Source organism: Xiphias gladius, chromosome 14 (assembly GCF_016859285.1).
Source record: "Xiphias gladius isolate SHS-SW01 ecotype Sanya breed wild chromosome 14, ASM1685928v1, whole genome shotgun sequence".
Taxonomy (NCBI): Eukaryota; Metazoa; Chordata; class Actinopteri; order Istiophoriformes; family Xiphiidae; genus Xiphias; species Xiphias gladius.
Genome location: NC_053413.1, coordinates 16,904,562 through 16,922,465, shown reverse-complemented (window position 1 = coordinate 16,922,465; position 17,904 = coordinate 16,904,562). Strand labels below are relative to the sequence as shown.

The 17,904-nt window shown below is 38.3% G+C and overlaps 1 protein-coding gene across 2 annotated transcripts in view; it reads left to right on the top strand.

The window, feature by feature from the left end:
• LOC120798571 (voltage-dependent R-type calcium channel subunit alpha-1E-like) overlaps positions 1 to 17,904 on the top strand; it is a 60,136-nt gene that overhangs the window by 11,543 nt on the left and 30,689 nt on the right. Inside the window, exons 1-5 of one of the 2 annotated variants that reach the window (XM_040142943.1) lie at positions 751 to 3,599; positions 3,726 to 3,821; positions 4,667 to 4,806; positions 17,092 to 17,195; positions 17,710 to 17,868. In XM_040142943.1, coding sequence (XP_039998877.1) covers positions 3,729 to 3,821; positions 4,667 to 4,806; positions 17,092 to 17,195; positions 17,710 to 17,868 — 496 coding nt within the window. In that variant the 5' untranslated portion in view covers positions 751 to 3,599; positions 3,726 to 3,728. Of the gene's footprint in view, positions 1 to 750; positions 3,600 to 3,715; positions 3,822 to 4,666; positions 4,807 to 17,091; positions 17,196 to 17,709; positions 17,869 to 17,904 lie in introns of those variants that run through there. The other variant, XM_040142942.1, reaches the window with a different exon arrangement.

Below are 17,904 nucleotides of genomic sequence, written 5' to 3'. Positions count from 1 at the left end.
ACTGGCAGCATGGTAATGTGACTGTCGGAATCACAGAGGCAGAGGTGTGTGGGAGAGGACTGGCCAGTAGCACGGTGGTGGATCGTGGGCTGTAAAAGCAGCACATGTCAGAGTATTGACTGGGTGAGACCCAGATTTTTGCAAATAGTGTCCATGTTCTGAGGTTGCAAGTGAAAAACAGCTTCATACGAATTCATAGCAGTGGTATTTCTCTGATTGTATGTTGCTGCACAAAGACATTAGACAGTTAAAGTATAATGATTCTCACAAGTTTAGTAGTTGCTGGGACTTCTGTTGCCCAATGTAGACCAAAGTCTCCGTACCATAGTTAAGTTAATGGACCATACCAGCGTTCCTGCAAGTTATACTAGCAAGTTGTGTGTAATAAAGCTGCAACAATTAGTCAAATAATTTATATGTCAGCAGAAAATAAATGAGCAACTTTTTTGATAATCAATCAATCATTTTGAGACATTTTTTAAGAAAAAAAAAGCCCAAATTTTCCGGTTGCAGCTTCTCCAGTATGAGGACTTTCTCTGTTTTCAGAGATGTTTTATATCACTGTGAACTAAATATCTGTAGGTTTTGGACTGTCAGTCGGACAAAACAAGACACTTGAAGATGTCACCTTGACGTGTCTGAGAAACTGGGATCGACATTTTTCGCTAATTTCTTACGTTTTAAAGAGTAAAAGATTTAATAGATTCATCTTAAAAAATAATCAACAGATTACTTAATTATAAAAATGATCATTAGTTGCAGCTAGTGTATAGTTTACGTCACTGCTTACTATTTTTAAGTGTATTCCATACAGTTCCCAATTTTTATGTATTTTTCCTACCTTCCAGGCAGCCATTCATTTGTTTAGGATATGAAATCAATTGCCAGACTCCCCAAACTCGATTTAGTTGTGTAATCCAACACTCTCCATTAATTACTTTTTTTTTTAATGACAAAACAAATGTGGAAAAGATGTTGGCTGAGGTGGGTTGCAAATCTCAGGAGAGTTTCAAGAGCCATTTTCAAATATATTTCTATTGAGCAGCTCACTTCACATAAAGATGCAAATAAAATTGATCAGTTGATCTGCAATCATTTTGAGAATCAGTTAATCGTTTAAGTAATTTTTAAAACAAAAATGCCAAACATTCACTAATATCAGCTTCTCATTTGTGATGATTTCCTTCTTTTCTTGGTCTTGGATTTTTGGTCATAATAATAAGATATCAAGAGGACGTCCCTTTGGGCACTAGGAAATTGAAGTTGGAGGCATTTGTCACATTTTATAGACCATATGATTAATGTATTAATGGAGAAAATAATTGGCAAATTAATCGATAATGAAAATAATTGCTAGTTGCAACCATAAATTGATATGGTTGTTGCTTAGTTTGATTATCATATTAAACCAAAGAATGTGTTATTGGCATTCAAACGGTAAGTGAAAAACATAGGAACGATCAACAAATTGAGAAGAAAAGGCAAAGTAGAGCCCAGATAAACCCACTCTGACACCCTATTCCATGTTTCCAGAGCCAGTCAATTGATTTTCATATTGTACTGAAACAACTGTAAGTCAGTGGCTGGGTGGAAGGTCAGAAAAGTATATTAAAACAACAGCACAGTGTAAAAAATGGTTAAGAGCAGAGTACGTGGTTTGTCCCTAATGGTCTAAAACACGCATAATGACTGGTATGTATGGTAACAGGTAGTCATAGAGTGGGCGAGATTTTTAAAGTATATACCACTTTAGCTCTTTTCAACCACTTTCAGTGGCAACATTGTGGACTTGTCAATGTGAGTCAGTGTGGGTCCCACTGGCCCCCATATCAGCAATCCTCTGTGAGTCAGTGACCCCATTTCACTCAAGGCAGGAAAATTAATAACAGGGAGCAGCTGCCTCATGGGAACTGCAAGGGACTGGCAGTCACAAGCACACATAAGTGTTGGGCCACGTTGGGTCACAGAAAACATTCAGATGCTTATGTTCTGACTTTGCAACTGCACACATTAGTCCCTGCAAGTCCTACTAGTTTCTTGCAAAAAATGAAACGGGAGTCGTGTTTAAATTGGACGTACTGTATGCGCAGGAATACACCTCTGAAAAATTTTGATTGGCAGATTTGGTATTTGACAGGTTGAGATCACTCATTCGTGATTATTCAAGTAAAAATAAATGTCTAATATTTTAAGGCTGCAACCAATGTTTATTTTCATTTTTGGTTAAAATCTGAATCATTATAATTAGTTAACAGTCCCTATCACAGTTTTTATTACCCCGTGAGACAAAGAAAAAGCAGTGAACAATCACATCTGAGAAGCTGGAACAAGGTAACATTTGGCATTTTTTGTTTGAAAAATAACTCGAATGATTAATCGACTCACAAAATAGTTATTTTTTTGGTAAATCTATTCATTAGTTAATCATCTAGTAATTTCATCCCTGTAAAATTTTATTGCAAGAATGCAGCTTTCATTATATTCGTTAACTGCACTTTTATCATTTCATTATGTAATATCAAAATCAGATCTTGTATGTATTTCTTCAGGCTCTTGCATTAAGTTCTCAGGAGATATGCATCTTATTAGGGCTGCAACTATTGATTATTTTCATCATTGATTAATGGGTTAATTATTATTTTTGTTTTTACAATAAAGCAAATAATCACTTAGGCTATTAACTGTTAGAAATCAGTGCAAAATTTAATTTATCAGTTTCCCAGTTTCTCACATTTTTTAGGGGCAAAAAAACAGAATATTTTGCATTTTTACTTGAAAAATGCAAAACCATTAAGTATTTAAAAACTTTCTGATGATTGATTTTATGTTGACTAAAAACACATCTATTTGTTATTTTCACGCTTAAACTGTAGTTCAATGTTTCATTGCTTGTGCATTGGTTTAGGGAATTTCACAACACTCTGGTTTATGAAACCTCAAATTAAATCAAAATGCGAGTTCAAGCTAAAACCCTGTGTGCTTTTCTTAAACAGAAAAGAGATCATACTTGGAAGATGTGAGTGTGTTATACATGAACAATGAAATGGATGTATATTACATACTGTTTGGTGTGCTTCGGTGTCAGCTGCAGGCAATGACAGACTTCTGAGAACGATTTGTTGTAGTTTGTGTAGTTAGACCTCTCAGGCCAAGGTGACTTCACACGCTCACTTTGCTCTCTTTCCCTCCCTAGCCTGCCGTTTTTCTCTTCATGAAAAGCACTTTTAAAAGCAGGTTGCCATGGATACTGCAATCTCCCTAACAGCTTCCAGTACCCGAGAATATGAACCATTTCATAATTAATCTGTCATTTACTCGCCCATCCATCCATGTTTTTTTTCCTTTCCAATGAACCATGCGCACATGTACTTGGAAATATTTGTGCAATTGAAAAAATACAGTATATGTGGATAAAGAACAGTTATTCGTTTTGGTGTGTTGAACATGTAAAGCTTGTTCAACTCAGAATATGTCATTTTTTTCAGCATCGCTGCATGGGACTTGTTTGTGTAATGATGTGCAGTATATTGTCATATCCTTGTAACATTGACCGCCGAAAAATTATGAAATTTGAGCTGTTGTCACCATCATAACTACAAGTATCTTTCTCAGCTTATTGAGGTTTTTCCATGTTTTGCTGCATATCATTTGTCTGTTTTGTTTTTGTGTCCTTGTGTTCTGATAAAAGTACTTTTCTTAACTTTGCGGCCTTTACACCATTTGAGTACATGATCCTGGCCACCATCACCGCCAACTGTGTCGTCCTGGCCTTGGAGCAGCACCTCCCAGGAGAGGATAAGACCCCCATGGCAAAGAGACTGGTGAGGACAAAATCTATTTTCACATCCTCAACACACAGACAGGTTTTTGAGCAATGTCGTCACGAAATGCGCACACACAAGTGGGTACAAAAGAAAAACAGAAGGACTGGGAGTTCATGAGTTGATCAACATGAGAAGTTGTTTGCTTGTGCCATAAAGTGCAGAAATTGCATAAGTAAAAGGTGGAAAAGGGTCAGTATCACCAAATGGAAACTTCCCATACAGTTAAGGGTGCATACTGTGCATTTTGCATGTAGTGATCTGGTCACAGCCCTGGGCTTTAATAAAGTGGTGGATAGTTTTGCACAGAAATGGGTGAGGAAGAAATATCTGTTTTAAGGTAAGATAGCTACACTTTAACCATGTTACGAAGTTTTGGGAACATGAAGACAAATACCGCATACAAAAATCAACCTCCGCTGGTTGAAGGTAAATAAATACATTTACTCCAGTACTGTACTTTAGTATAGTTTTGAGGTACTGTTTACTGTGGTAGTGTTACTTTTACTTAAGTATAGGATCTCAGTACTTCTTCCCTCACTGTTTACCTCATATAAAAGCTATCATGACATTCTGCCAATTTATTTTATTACCCCCTCGTGCATGTGCAGCCTTGATTGTTTGTAAATGAAATATAGTCTATACAGTAGACTGTGTGTAGTTACTGGATTTTATGTGTGCACCCTGTGTACACAAAACACATCCTGTAGGTTATAGTTTTAACATCATGGCCTTGCTCATGACTATATTACTTTGTTCACCAGCTGAACTACTCTTCCCTATAGACTCTGCTAACCTGTTGCTTTATTATTCATACATTACATTATGCTACATTATTCCCACAGGAGAAGACAGAGCCATACTTTATTGGGATCTTCTGCTTCGAGGCAGGGATCAAGCTTGTGGCCCTCGGTTTTGTTTTCCATAAAGGTTCCTACCTGAGGAACGGCTGGAACGTCATGGACTTCATAGTCGTGCTCAGTGGGTGAGTGACATCAGCTTATCCCCCTCACAGCCTGAGTTTTCAGCAAAGTGAGAAATGTTTGTTTTAAACATTGTCGACAGATTCCTGAACTATTTCTTATCAAGCATAATGGTGTGAGCATGAACAGGAGGAGGAGGAACGAATATCAGTTATCTGCAGTTGGGGAAAGTAACCATGAACTTTTACACAACTATTGTTGTGTAAAAGTTTTTTGAGTTTTTCAAGTACAATTTTCATTTATTTGCATTATTTGAACCTACAGACAATTATCACCTAAATCTGCAGCTCCACTCGGCTTGACAGAGCTTTTATTGAGTTCCAGCTCATCGTTTAGCTGTCTGGCATGCAACTTTACAGTTTTGGTTCACTCTCACTGCTCTCATAGCGTTGTTTTAAGCCACAGCAGACAGCTGTTTAAAAAAAAAAAAAAAAACCCCTCAAAAAACCCACTGCACACTACCTGCTAAGCAGCAAACAGCAGACAGATGCAATTAGAGACAAGCTGGTGAACATAGTGGAGCATTTAGCAGCTTAAGAGCTATATCTTTCCCTCGGGACTTGGTGGAGACCAAATACAGAGCTTAAAGAGAGTGAATATTAGACTTACATTGATCAGGCAGAAACATGAATCCAAATATGACAATGTTGATTCATGTGTAAATAAGCAACTGTTTGTTAACAAATTCACCATATCAACAAAAGGTGATGATATGTCAGTGTTATGGTTACAGCTGTTTCCGGAAGTTACCGAAAATAGTTATTGCTGGTTTTTGACATTGGTCAGCTTATAGTAGCTTTTCCAGCAACCTATTATACCATTAGCTACTTTATGATTGCTACCCATCAGCCGTTTAACCACAGCAAATAACATATATTACATTGCTGGTCACGTTGTTGGGTTTTAGAAACACTTCTTCATCAATTCCAGTACTCCTGTTGAGCCTATTTTTAGAATATATTGAGCAACAAAAGCTAGTGGAAGAGAAGCTAACTTTAGACCTAAATTTGAGTTTGGCCTTCTTTACAACAGCAGATGATAACACCATCAAGTAAGTGCTTCTCTAATGTAATGGTTTAGTAAACTGTATGACCACTAATGTATTGTACTGCCATATGTTATGGTATATACGTTTGTTAAAAGTAGCTATTGTATGTTTAGACCAGCTAGCTAGCAGTGCTAATAAGTTATGTGGACCCCATTGCTTTGACTGTGACTTCCACTCTGCGCAACGACTATAATTGTTTGGTTGTTGAGTATCTCTGAATTTCTGGTTCCACCAGAAACTCTAGTTCATGAAAGTCATTCTTTGTGCTCTGGCATGTTCCTATCAGTCTCTGAGCTACAGTACGAAGCCCTCACCGCTAACAAGCTAACACGATAGAAGGACAATTTGTTCTTTTTCTTTTATTTTTCTTTTTTTAATCTCTTATTTTTTTCAGTTGTTTAATTTTGGACGCAAGCCAACTAGAATAGTATATGCCTTTTGCGTCTTCAGAGAGCCTTCTGGGACAAATGATGAAGGTAAATGTACCGGAAAATGTAAACCTGCATCTAAACGTAATCTCTGACCTAATATTGAATGTTCGTGCGTGCGTGCGTGTGTGTGTGTGTGTGTGTGTGTGCGAGAGAGAGAGTGGTATGCCTCCAACTGCTCTCTTTTAATATTGAATTTGGTTGAACTCCATGATGAATTACAAACTTCACTGATTGTATGAGAGAGTGAAAAAAGTTTTAAATTAATGCTCAGCAACTGATTCTGCAATTAATTTTACAGTTTTTTTTTTTTTTTTTTCATTTTTAGTTTACCGGGCTGTGGCTAGTGAACCAAATGATTCATTTCAGACACCGATTGTCATGTTATGTTGGTGGAACTATGCATGTGATTCTGCTTGTGTGAACGTTTATCAGTATTTTTCCATGCATGTCCATACTGCAGTATAAACGCTTCCAATCCCTAGATGCAGTACCTCATGTCTGACATTTTTGCTGCATGGCTAGCAGTGGTTGACCCTATGGACTGGTCTTCATTGTTGATATGTTGATGGGATTTTTCTCTACAAGCATCCACAGGAAAACACAACACATAAATGCAGGAAAGATGTGTGTTTCTATGGCACAGTCAGGCTCTGCAGTCACCGATAGGTGGGTGGATAAGTGGATTGGCAGTTGTGTCTAAAACCCGCTTCGGTTCGCCCCCAGGACCTCTGTGAATTAAATGTGAATGCAGCGCTGGAGATTTTATGCAATAGCAGAGAAAGAATGGATGGGTGGTAGAGAGAAAGAGAGAAGAAAAGAGGGGGAAAACAAAGGGGGAAAGGAAGATGGAGAAACAGAGCCAGGAAAAAACACAATGAATGACTTCATTTGTTCACTATAAGACTGGGTTTAGTGAATTAATTGCGCAGGAGTTAAGCATTGTTACCACTGTTATGCTGTTTATGGCTAAGTGTACAGTATTCAGCATTCGGGGAAGATTGCTGTCGGCGTGTTGACATCTCATTTCAACCCGACACCCACATGTTTCTTTTTCTCTGTATTTCTTATTTCTCTGTCTGTCTTTCTACCTCACTGTCTCTCTCTCTGCCTCTTACATAAAAGAGATATCAGCGTCAGGTTTACAGACAAGGTAATGCCGGGCTTAATGCTGAACAGCTGTGCTGTTGACAGATTTCCACTGAATTTATAAGGTTAAAGTGTTCAGTTGGTTTTTATAATCCATTCTGAATAGTACTTGTTGCTTTAGTGGGATTTCTTTGGAAAGTTCTCTAATCAGTCATTTGTCAAAGTTTGCAACAAACCATTTTGCTTTCAGTTTCTCAGTAAATGGGTCGTTATAGCAAAAAGAAACTAAGCACTGTTTGGTACAAAGTAACTGGCTTGTTTTTTTACTAGCTCATTATTCACAAGCTTTCGACTAGTTGTGAGTTCAAATATGTTTTTTGATAGGAAAACACTGTAATTTTTGGTGGAAAAGCAGCAGTGGCCAGCTTGACTCAATATGAGTTACAGCACAATGGATTCCAGTGGTATTTTACATACAACCCGTGATAAGTTTAGAAAACACAGTACACTGTTCAACACTTAAACAGTGATTCTAAACATTATTGGCTCACAAAAACCAGCGTCCGGTTCGAGCTCCTTTTTACATTACTGATGTCTATGAAAGATATCAGACACATTTCCCTGCTCAGGTTTTTTTATTCAAATAATTGTTTGAGGCCCAGAGAGGTAAAACTGTTCAATATTTCAAAAAAAAGTAAAGACAAGAGAAAAGTGACAAAGATAACGAGTTTTGAATCAGAACTTTACATCTTTTCTCACCCATTTATCTTCTCAAAACCCCTCCTGCTTCGTAATTTACTTCACTGTTGTCAATCAGTGAAGTAAATTGTTCAAGTCGTTTTAATTGCCAGAATATGGTTAAATGTGTTGTTTGTACATTGTAATATTGTAAACTGCAGTTTTCCAAAAAAGGAAACTAAAAATTTTAGCCATCTACCTTTCAAGCCAAAAGAAAAGTGAGTGCTTCTGAAAATAGAAATTTGGGGTAATCAGAATTTAACATTTGAAACTAAATGTGATGACAGTTGTGGGGTTGTTTGCTTATGTTGCCAGCGCTGTGAGTCAATTTTGATGAAACCCCCCGAAACAAAGTCCCAGTGATGAGTTCTAAGTGTTAAACTCTTAAAAAATAAAAATAATAAGGGTGATTTACTAAGGATGATAACTTTTACTCTTAATGTGGCTTATATAGTCATGAATATTTAATGTTAAAGTTGTCAGTGGCTTTACAGCAAGTGGTGCAAATTTTGCATACAGCTTGGTGAAGTCCAAAGAGCCCATAGCTAGTGATCTTTGGTATGGACCCAATGTCAGTCCTTATTTTCTGCACATTTAGCACAAAAAAACACATTGGTATAAATTTAAAAATGAGTGCCTAATAAGTGTGTGTTTGTGGTCAGATGTGGTCAAAGACTGCATAAATTAAAGACAGAGCACGGGCTACAGTCAAGACAGTAAGAATGCATTTTAATTGCAAACCTGGCATTTCTGTAAAGGCAGTTGTTAGAGTTAAGTCTTACTTATGCAGCTGATCATTACTGTATAAAATGCACAAAGTTGTCGTTGTGCTTTCCGCAGCCCACAGATCATCTTGCACAGTTCCAGCCACAGCTGGAATTGGTAACTGACGACCTGGTTTGCTGCCTCTTATCTGGCACATTTTCTGGTAGCACATATGCTGCTTTCCCCTCCTCTCTCATACTCTCAAATACACACACACATACACACATACACAAACACAAGCTTGTACTCTCTCTCACTCTGGTGGCACAGAACAAGTAAGTCAGACTTAAAAGAAAACACACATGTGTCATAGAGGCCGGTTGGGAATAAAATCGAGGCCACTGGGCCAGCGCTGGCGGCATTCATTCCATTTCGTATTAATGAATTGCTAGAAGCGAATCTGCTGGGACACTGAGCTCAATTAAAATCCTTAATCTGAGAGAAGAGTGTGTAGAAAAAGGACCACAGCTCCAACAACTCACCCACAAACCAATTTAATTCACTGGGATTCCTAAAATGGTCAATTATATCCTGCAGCAAACAGATTGGTAAAGGTGGATCTCATGCTTTGATTAGCAATAAGATATCTCCCAAATGACTTGTGTATGTGTTTGTTACTGCATTTATAAGGCTGCAGGTGCCGTTTTTTACCAGTGAACCTGTTGACCTCATATTGTTAGATTAGTTCTGATAACCCCTTCATCAGAAATAAACGATATTGATCCCAGCTCTGCTTGCACACACATTTCTGCTTGTGTGCCCGTGTGTGTCAGTATCCTATCATGTTATACGCAGGATATCATTTTTCCGTTGTTGGCCCAGTCTGCTGTTCGCTTGCAAAGTGTGACACTTTGCTAAAATTGTTGCTCTTTAGATAGGATGAATAACACAACTGGGTGGAAGATGGGAGTGATTCACTAGCCATCTGGCACAAAGACAGACATACAGGAGTGAGAACAACTCTCACTCTTGTGTGTCTGTCTTTGCATACCAAAGCAGTTTTCGTCTGTAGCATATAATGTGTATGCACATGTATAGCCGGACTAACATTAGGTGGCCATGGGCCAAAAATTTTGAAGTTTGACCCCTGTTCACCATCCTACCCCATCACCCATCCTCTGTACTTTGCATCCAAGTTACCTTCCCTTCAGGCATAGTGCACAGAGCAGGACACAGCAACTTCATTATTTACCCAGAGACCCAAAAGACAACCAGTACTCCTATGCTTGAATACTACTGCACAGCCCCAATTTTTCTGTATATTTTGTTTGTTTGTCTCAATGTACTTAACAGGACTTTAGGTTCAAGATTCAAGATTCAATACTTTATTGCCCTTTCAGCATAGTTGAGGGGAATTTGGTTTGTCTAATTCACATAAAACTACAACAAACAAATGACATCACATTACATAAAGTAACTACACGGGGTTATTTAGGAATATGTACCATGTGAGCAAAAGATAAACATGATAATTAAGGTACTAAAACTAGATTTTTGCACAGGACCAAAAAATTTGCAGTCTAAAACTGAATAACACCCACCAGCCGTTTGTTCGCTCAAACTTCACCTGGTTATAATGCAAGTGCTTACTAAGTGGAACTTTACACATTACTAGACTGAAACAAGTTGCACCACACAAACTAGTTCATATGTAAAGATTAGTTATTACTAAATATTTACACCCAATAACTGCCAGTTGTGACTGTGGCATAGCTAACTGAGCTAGCTAACTGACAAAGTTGACATTAGCTTGATAACACAGTATGATCAGTTTAGAGTGACGAATACAATAGTTAATGGGATATAGTCGACACATCTGATCTTACACTTCATCAAAAAAGGGACATTTTTAAATTACACTTCAAAAAATTGAAACACAAATATTTTGCCAAAAGTGCCCATATAAATAAAACAAAGTCATTGGCATTTAAGTTTAATGTATTGTTTGGCACTATATTATTCTATCCTATTAACTGATTTACATATTGCAAACGTGTTAAGGTAAGACATTCCTTAAGTTTTAGGGTGTGACTTAATTAAGTAAATCACTAGTTTGAAACTAGCTGGTAGTTACTTAAAACTTAAAACTGTACCCACGAACTGGAAGCTGGAGAAACTTAATCCTGCAGTAGGTGGGCCTCTGAGCATTTGCCGGCTTTACCAATTTCTTAATCCAACATTGTGTATGTATGTGTGTTAGTGTGCTACTTCTGCAAGTTGGTCTGTATTTTAGTTTCATCATATATATATATATATATATATATATATTAGATATATATATATTAGATATATATCTCTATCTCTATATATATAGATATATAGATATAGATATATAGATAGATATTAGATATTAGATATAGATAGACATATAGATATAGATATATGGATATATAGATATATCTATAGATAGATATATATATAGATAGATATATATAGATATGGATATATAGATATGGATATATATGGATATATAGATATATGGATATATAGATATGGATATATATGGATATATAGATATATCTATAGATATATGGATATATAGATATATATATATAGAGATATATAGATATATAGATATGTGTATATACAAACGACTGCATGTAAAACCACTAGTAAGAACCAGTCCCACTGCACATTTGTAAACTATAAAGTTTGAGTCAAATTGCAAAATAAAATCGCCAAAAGTGTTTCCAACCATGTCAGTAACTCCCAAAACTAATTCAGGAATTAAGTGTGAAACTTCAAGATCTCGTCAAGATCTCGTTTAAAGGACGGCTGCAGTGGCCTCAGCTCCAATTTTGTTTGAGCTGAATAAACAATAGCCCACAGTCTCAGGTGGGCTTTCTTTGGGAAAACATACACCCAGCCATTTATTATTTGACTAATAGTGAATAAATGCCTTTTTTATGTAATCCCAATTCACCAGAACATTATTAATGATGCCATTAGATGCGGGGTTTATGTTTTTCCCAATTTAATTCAAAGACATTAATTTGTTGATGCATTATGTTGATGATGATTCAGGTGCACATTACCATATGTAGAGCTGTGCTGAAATGTGAGCAACGTGATGCTGCTGATTACTGTAGTTTTTGGTAGTGTTCTTAGTGTAGGTGGAGGTGTGTGGGAGAGGCTGCATTCTGTGCATGTAATGAATTCATCCTCTCCAGAGCCAGTTTGGAACAATACTGTGCAACAGTGCTTCACTTAAAGAGCCAACGAGGAAGAGATTAGCCTCTCACTATGAACATTGACTTGCAGCTGGATTGTTAGAGTTGAGTCAGAAGAGTGACGTGTGTGCAGCTATCCTGCGTGTGTTATGGAATTTTTTTGTAGGGTGCTGGCATAATGCAGGACAAACAAGACCCCACATATGTAGTTTTATAAAGAACAGTTCACACAAGGCAGTTTCAAAAAACATTTAAACTTTAAAAGGAACTGAAAACAAATTCTAAAAGATTGAATAAAACAAAATGTGAGCATGAATACAAATTTAGAGGAAATCTTGATTTTAAAAATGAAAATGAAGACATAAAAACAAAAGAGTTTTTAATGATAGATTGAAATGGCTTTCAGTCTACTTCTATTGTAAAGGAGGTCAGAGTTGGGGTACACCTTAGATATTCTGGTAATTTGTTTCACAAGTGCGTTGTGTACAGTAATAATCTAATGAGGCTTCTTTACAATCAATATTGGAACTGCATGCATTTTCTGCAATGGACTTAAGAGGTCTGACTATTTCATAGTGTACAAGCATGTCAGCAATATATTTTGGGGAATTTAGTGATTTATATACAAGCTGTGAGATTTTGAAATCTATTCTCTAACATACTATTGTCTTTGTCGGGATCCTGGCTGTAACTTTCCGAATAAGCTGAATTTGTTGGGAGTAAGCCAGGAAACAGTCCATTATAGTAATGTAACTACTGGTAATGAAGGCATGTAGTTTAGTTTTTTTCCAGGTCAGCTACTCTCAAACTAGTGCTTTACTAAATCAGGTTTCACCATTAAAACTGTCTGTCTTGTAAAGACTAGACCTTACTGTTTTTGTGTGTTTTTATCAATGCAGAACTAGTTGTTATGGGAGCTGTATTTTGTGATTGTAGAGGATCTCCTCTAAGGTGTACAGGTGTAAATATTTTCTGCTGATTGGTGATCACACAATATGTCCTTTTAAACAAAGAGCTAACGGCTGTCATACATTCTCTGAGGACGGCTTTATGTCAAAACGCCTCAGCAGATTTGTCAGCCTATTTATTTGTTTATAAATTAATTCATTCATGATTCTTTTTGCTTTTTTTTCGCTGGACTGCAACAGCGAGGCCAGCCCTATAAATGCGAATGTATGTCGCAGTCTGACTGATTGAGTGAATGATAAAAATTACATCATCTGTCAACTGAATGCCACATGACTGAGAGCTGACGTTACACTGTTGGTCGGCCAACCGAGTGTTGGCTGTTGCTCTTTTAAAATGAATTGGCGTGAACAGTTTCTATTGCATCATCAGGGGGTCTTTCACAGACAGTGTTGCCAAATTTGTGCCTTTGTCGCTAGATTTAATGACTTTTTAGACCCCTTGAACGACCTTTTTCCAAAAAAAACAAAAACAAAACTCTAGCGACAAATCTAGCGATGTTTCGGACAAACCTTAGATACTTTCTGTAGAAGAGAGTCACCAGTTTTCCCCCGCTAGTGTGAGGGTACACTTCTCTATACATCTCATTCAATTGATCACACACCAGCTGACATAGACATGAATGAGCTTCTAACATTCTCTCTGAGAGATCACTTTACAGGTAAATATAGCTGAAATCACAGCATAGCTGTTGTCTTTATGTGTATGGTGGTTTTGTCAGACAACTTTGTGGTTATAAAATCAGGATTTTAGCAGTGCAGAGCAGCAGCCTGGAAATGGCTTGGAAGTGACTGCTGGTTAAGATGTAGTGTTAATGGGCCGTCTTGTAGTCACTATTTCAAACTTGTTCCATTGTCTGACAACAGAAACAGAAGAACATGTAAATGAAAACAGTTTTATTGGGAATTCGGCTTTATTGAAGCAATGTGTATGGGAGCACAGACAGGAGGAGAGAAGCAAACAGAAGAGGGGTCGTCCAGCCATATACTAGGTTTTGACATAGTCTTGTTTACTATGGGGAGAAGCCTTTTTCCTGACTTGTTTCTGGAGAGTATATGGACAAGGTGCAAATTGGTGCATACAGCATCTTATGTATACTGTGAAAAAGTGTACTGATTTTCTTCAGTGAATTTTTCTTTTGGAAGAAAACAATTTCTAAACTAAACAAAATAATATGACCTGTGTGTGTGTGTGTGTGTGTGTGTGTGTGTGTGTGTGTGTATGTGTGTGTGTAGGGTTGACTCATGAGCCACCAAACGCAGACAGAATATTTGCTTTAATTTTGAGGGAGCCTCCACTGAATTGTTGTGCTCAAAGTGCAGCTTTGAAGGAGCTATGCTGTTGCCTGCCTTTGTTCAGTGTGTTTAGTTTGAAGGCTATTTCCACAGACTCCCACTCCTGTGCTCCTGCTTCGTCTCAGTGTCTCTTGCTCTGTCATCTCTTTGTCTCACTCACTTGCTAACTGGCTCACTCACTCACCCATTTACTCCCTCACTCACTCACTCATCCACCCAGTACATTTTCACAGACACTATAACCCAGTTACTGCTTATAACCATACTCGGTACTGAAAAAATGTGATATAATAAAAAAATTCTGTGCAGTATCGTCCCTGCTGGTTTTCCATCATACTTTCATACTTTGACCAGTATGACTGTGAAACAGGGATTAGACTGCATGTTGTGTGGATTTGAAAAGGTCTTAAAAAGTCTTATATTTAACTCTGTGGACCCCAAAGTAACCCTGTTTGTTGCTTTATAACATCACCTGACTTCCTCCTTTTCTAAGCGTAGGCTGGTTTGGGGCTCTTTCTCAAACGACTTGCACCTACTGCAGTTTTCTCTCTCCCTCATTCAGACTAATTTTTTCCAACATTTTGGCCTTATCCATGCCATATCAGCACTTTTGACCACCCAAAAACCAGGTCTTAGTGAAAACGCTCTCCAACATGACTAGCTTAAATTTGAAAATGCTTCCTTTTTGGTGTGGAGGGAAAGTACACACTTCAACCATGAAAATTATATAACGTGATTGTAATTATCGTATAAAATAATCAGCACTCCCTTGATTTCTTTAGTGGTGGTAGGGGTAATCACTTCATTGGGGTCATTAAGTGGGAACCCTCCTTCACTGATGTGTCATTGATAAGCCCAAGACACCTCCAGAGGGCTCAACAGTGACATCTGGCATCCTAGGTGTGCTTGCTGTAGAGCCTGCCCTTGAACACTCATTTCTTTCTGAAGCACAGTGGTTGCTTTGGCCACAGAATCTCTGCAACCCAACACCACTGGTAGCAATCGTGCCCTCGAGCCCCGCTGCCCTGCTTCAGCTGCTATTAGTGCATATTTGAACCTTTTCTGTTCATATGCTTCATCCACTGCAGCCTCCCAAGGTACAGTTAGCTCCAATGCATAGGGACCTTTGTGAGGCCACAAGACCAGGTCTGGTCTGAGATTTGTTGTCATGATCTCTGGTTGAAAGATGAGCTTCTGTTCTAGGTCCACCTGCATCTTCCAGTCACGGGCTGTGTCCAGGAGGCTTGATTCTCTCCTTGTAGCTGGAAGCTTTGGGCGTTTTCCTAGTGGTAGAATGGCAAAGCTTTATAGAAGCCAGTTTTTTGTGGAAATTGGGCATTGGCAACAGTTCTCCTTTCCTCCAGGATACTTGCCAGTTGCTGTAGAACCTGATTGTGTCTCCAGGTATAGTGGCCTTGGGAAAGATTGGTTTTGCAGCTGGTAAGAATGTGCCTTAGAGCTGCCAGTTCTTTGCAGAGCAGATATGATGGATTTTCCCATGTTGTCCATTGGCCCTGATTGGCCTGTTAGACTGCGTTTGTGTTTCACATTGCCTCCTCTTGCTGGCGGACCTCAGCAACTAACAGCTTTCGCCACTGGGCTGATGTTGGTTTGAGCCAAGTGGGACGACTTGTCACGAGACCAAAACCGCCTATCCCATGCTGCACCTGCACCACCTACTGTACAATGTCTCTGTGCCTGAACGCAGATTTTACTTGCTCTACAGCCTCAGATGGAGACCCTCACACATATACCCTCCCCACACTTCCTAACTCTGTCCAAAGAATTTTATGACTTTGTATATTTTTGTGTGTGTGTGTGTGTGTGTGTGTGTGCGTGTGCGTGTGTGACAGAGAGATGGACAAATATGGACAATAATTATGATTTCTAGGATCATTTTCACAGCTCAGTTAAAATATTACATAGCAAATTAGCAGTGGATATTGACCCTCTTGTCAGCGAAAGCATTAGTGGTTATGGGCCACCAAATCGGTTTGGCTGATATTGAGTTGAGATGAAAAATGTAGCCTAAATGAAAATGTTTTTGTGGTGAGATTATTGCAGCACATGAATGGTTTGTTATGACATTATCTTTTCTCAATTGAAAACAACACAAAACCTGCTTTTGCCATTGCTACAAGAAACATTCAGATGTGATTTGTGGTGAACGTTGGCAAGAGATTGCCAGTCGGTTGCTCCTGATGCTGTTTTTCAGTGTTTGTGTGTAGGTGGAGGGACATCAATGTGTGCGTGGGCAGATGTGCGTAGAGATGCCTGCCAGGTGTATGTGGTGTGCATCCTTTGTCTCTCACCATACAAGTCTGGTGTACTAAATAGATATACTGTACCGCTCACTGGCTGCACAGTTGCCTTTAATCAGTTTATTATTTGCCGTTTTCCTTTTTAAATGAATGACTAATCTCCAAAACTGTGTTTGAGTTACACTTATTTGTTGCCTTTTACCCATTTTTGGAATTAGATTTGTTACACACCATGGACAAAAAACATTAATCTCAAGACAGAGAGAGAGGCTTTGCACCAGATTTAGCTACTAATGGATGTTTTGCCCCGTTTTAAAAGCCTCTGTTGCGTTTTCTCTATTTTTAACCCAAATGTCTTCTTTTCCAGGCCATCACAAGTAATAGCTATTAATTTGGCTGCCTTAACAAAACAGTAATAGACAGATAACAATGATACTAACTTTCTAACATTACTAACATCAAAAATATCTTTGAATCAAATATACTATATGCATATTCTGTATGTGTTTGTGTGCGTTGTTTACCAGGATCCTGGCCACTGCTGGTGCCCACATGAACATCCCAGTCGACCTTCGAACCCTGAGGGCTGTGCGAGTGCTGAGACCTCTCAAACTCGTCTCTGGGATCCCCAGTGAGTCAGTCCCTGACCTTTGATACTGCACTGTGTGGGTCAAACAAATTGGTGTATTACTGCACATAACAAATAGTCATACATCCCCTTATTTTTAGATGTTTTCCTCATCACAAATGCTGTTTCCAATGGTGTGAGTCAGTAATGTCAAGAACAACTCTACAGTAAACTCTCTGGGAAAAACCCATTCTTAAAACACTCAGATGAATAAGGAAACACTGGCTGTTGCAAAAAAATGCAGATGACTATATACGCGTTAACCATCAGGATCATCCCTGCTTGTTCTTTTGTGTCTTTGAACTTGAAGTGGACAATTTAGGCATTGATATTGTTTTTCCCCATAAAACTCCTTAAACCCACTGATGTATTTGCCATATTTAGAAGCTGCCGATGTCTACCACAATTGACAAAATATAGAGACACTATATTTGTGGAGTTTGACTGTTATGCTATTCTTATGATATTTTGGTGTTATTCTTTAATGGGATGTCTCTCTCTCTGTGTATACTTTCAGGCCTGCAGATTGTGCTGAAGTCTATCATGAAGGCCATGATACCGCTGCTTCAGATTGGCCTTTTGTTATTCTTTGCTATCCTCATGTTTGCCATCATTGGTCTGGAGTTCTACAGTGGGAAGCTTCACCACACCTGCCTGCCATCTGTTGACATCCTTGGTACAATCCACACACACTGCTAACTATCTCTTCCTG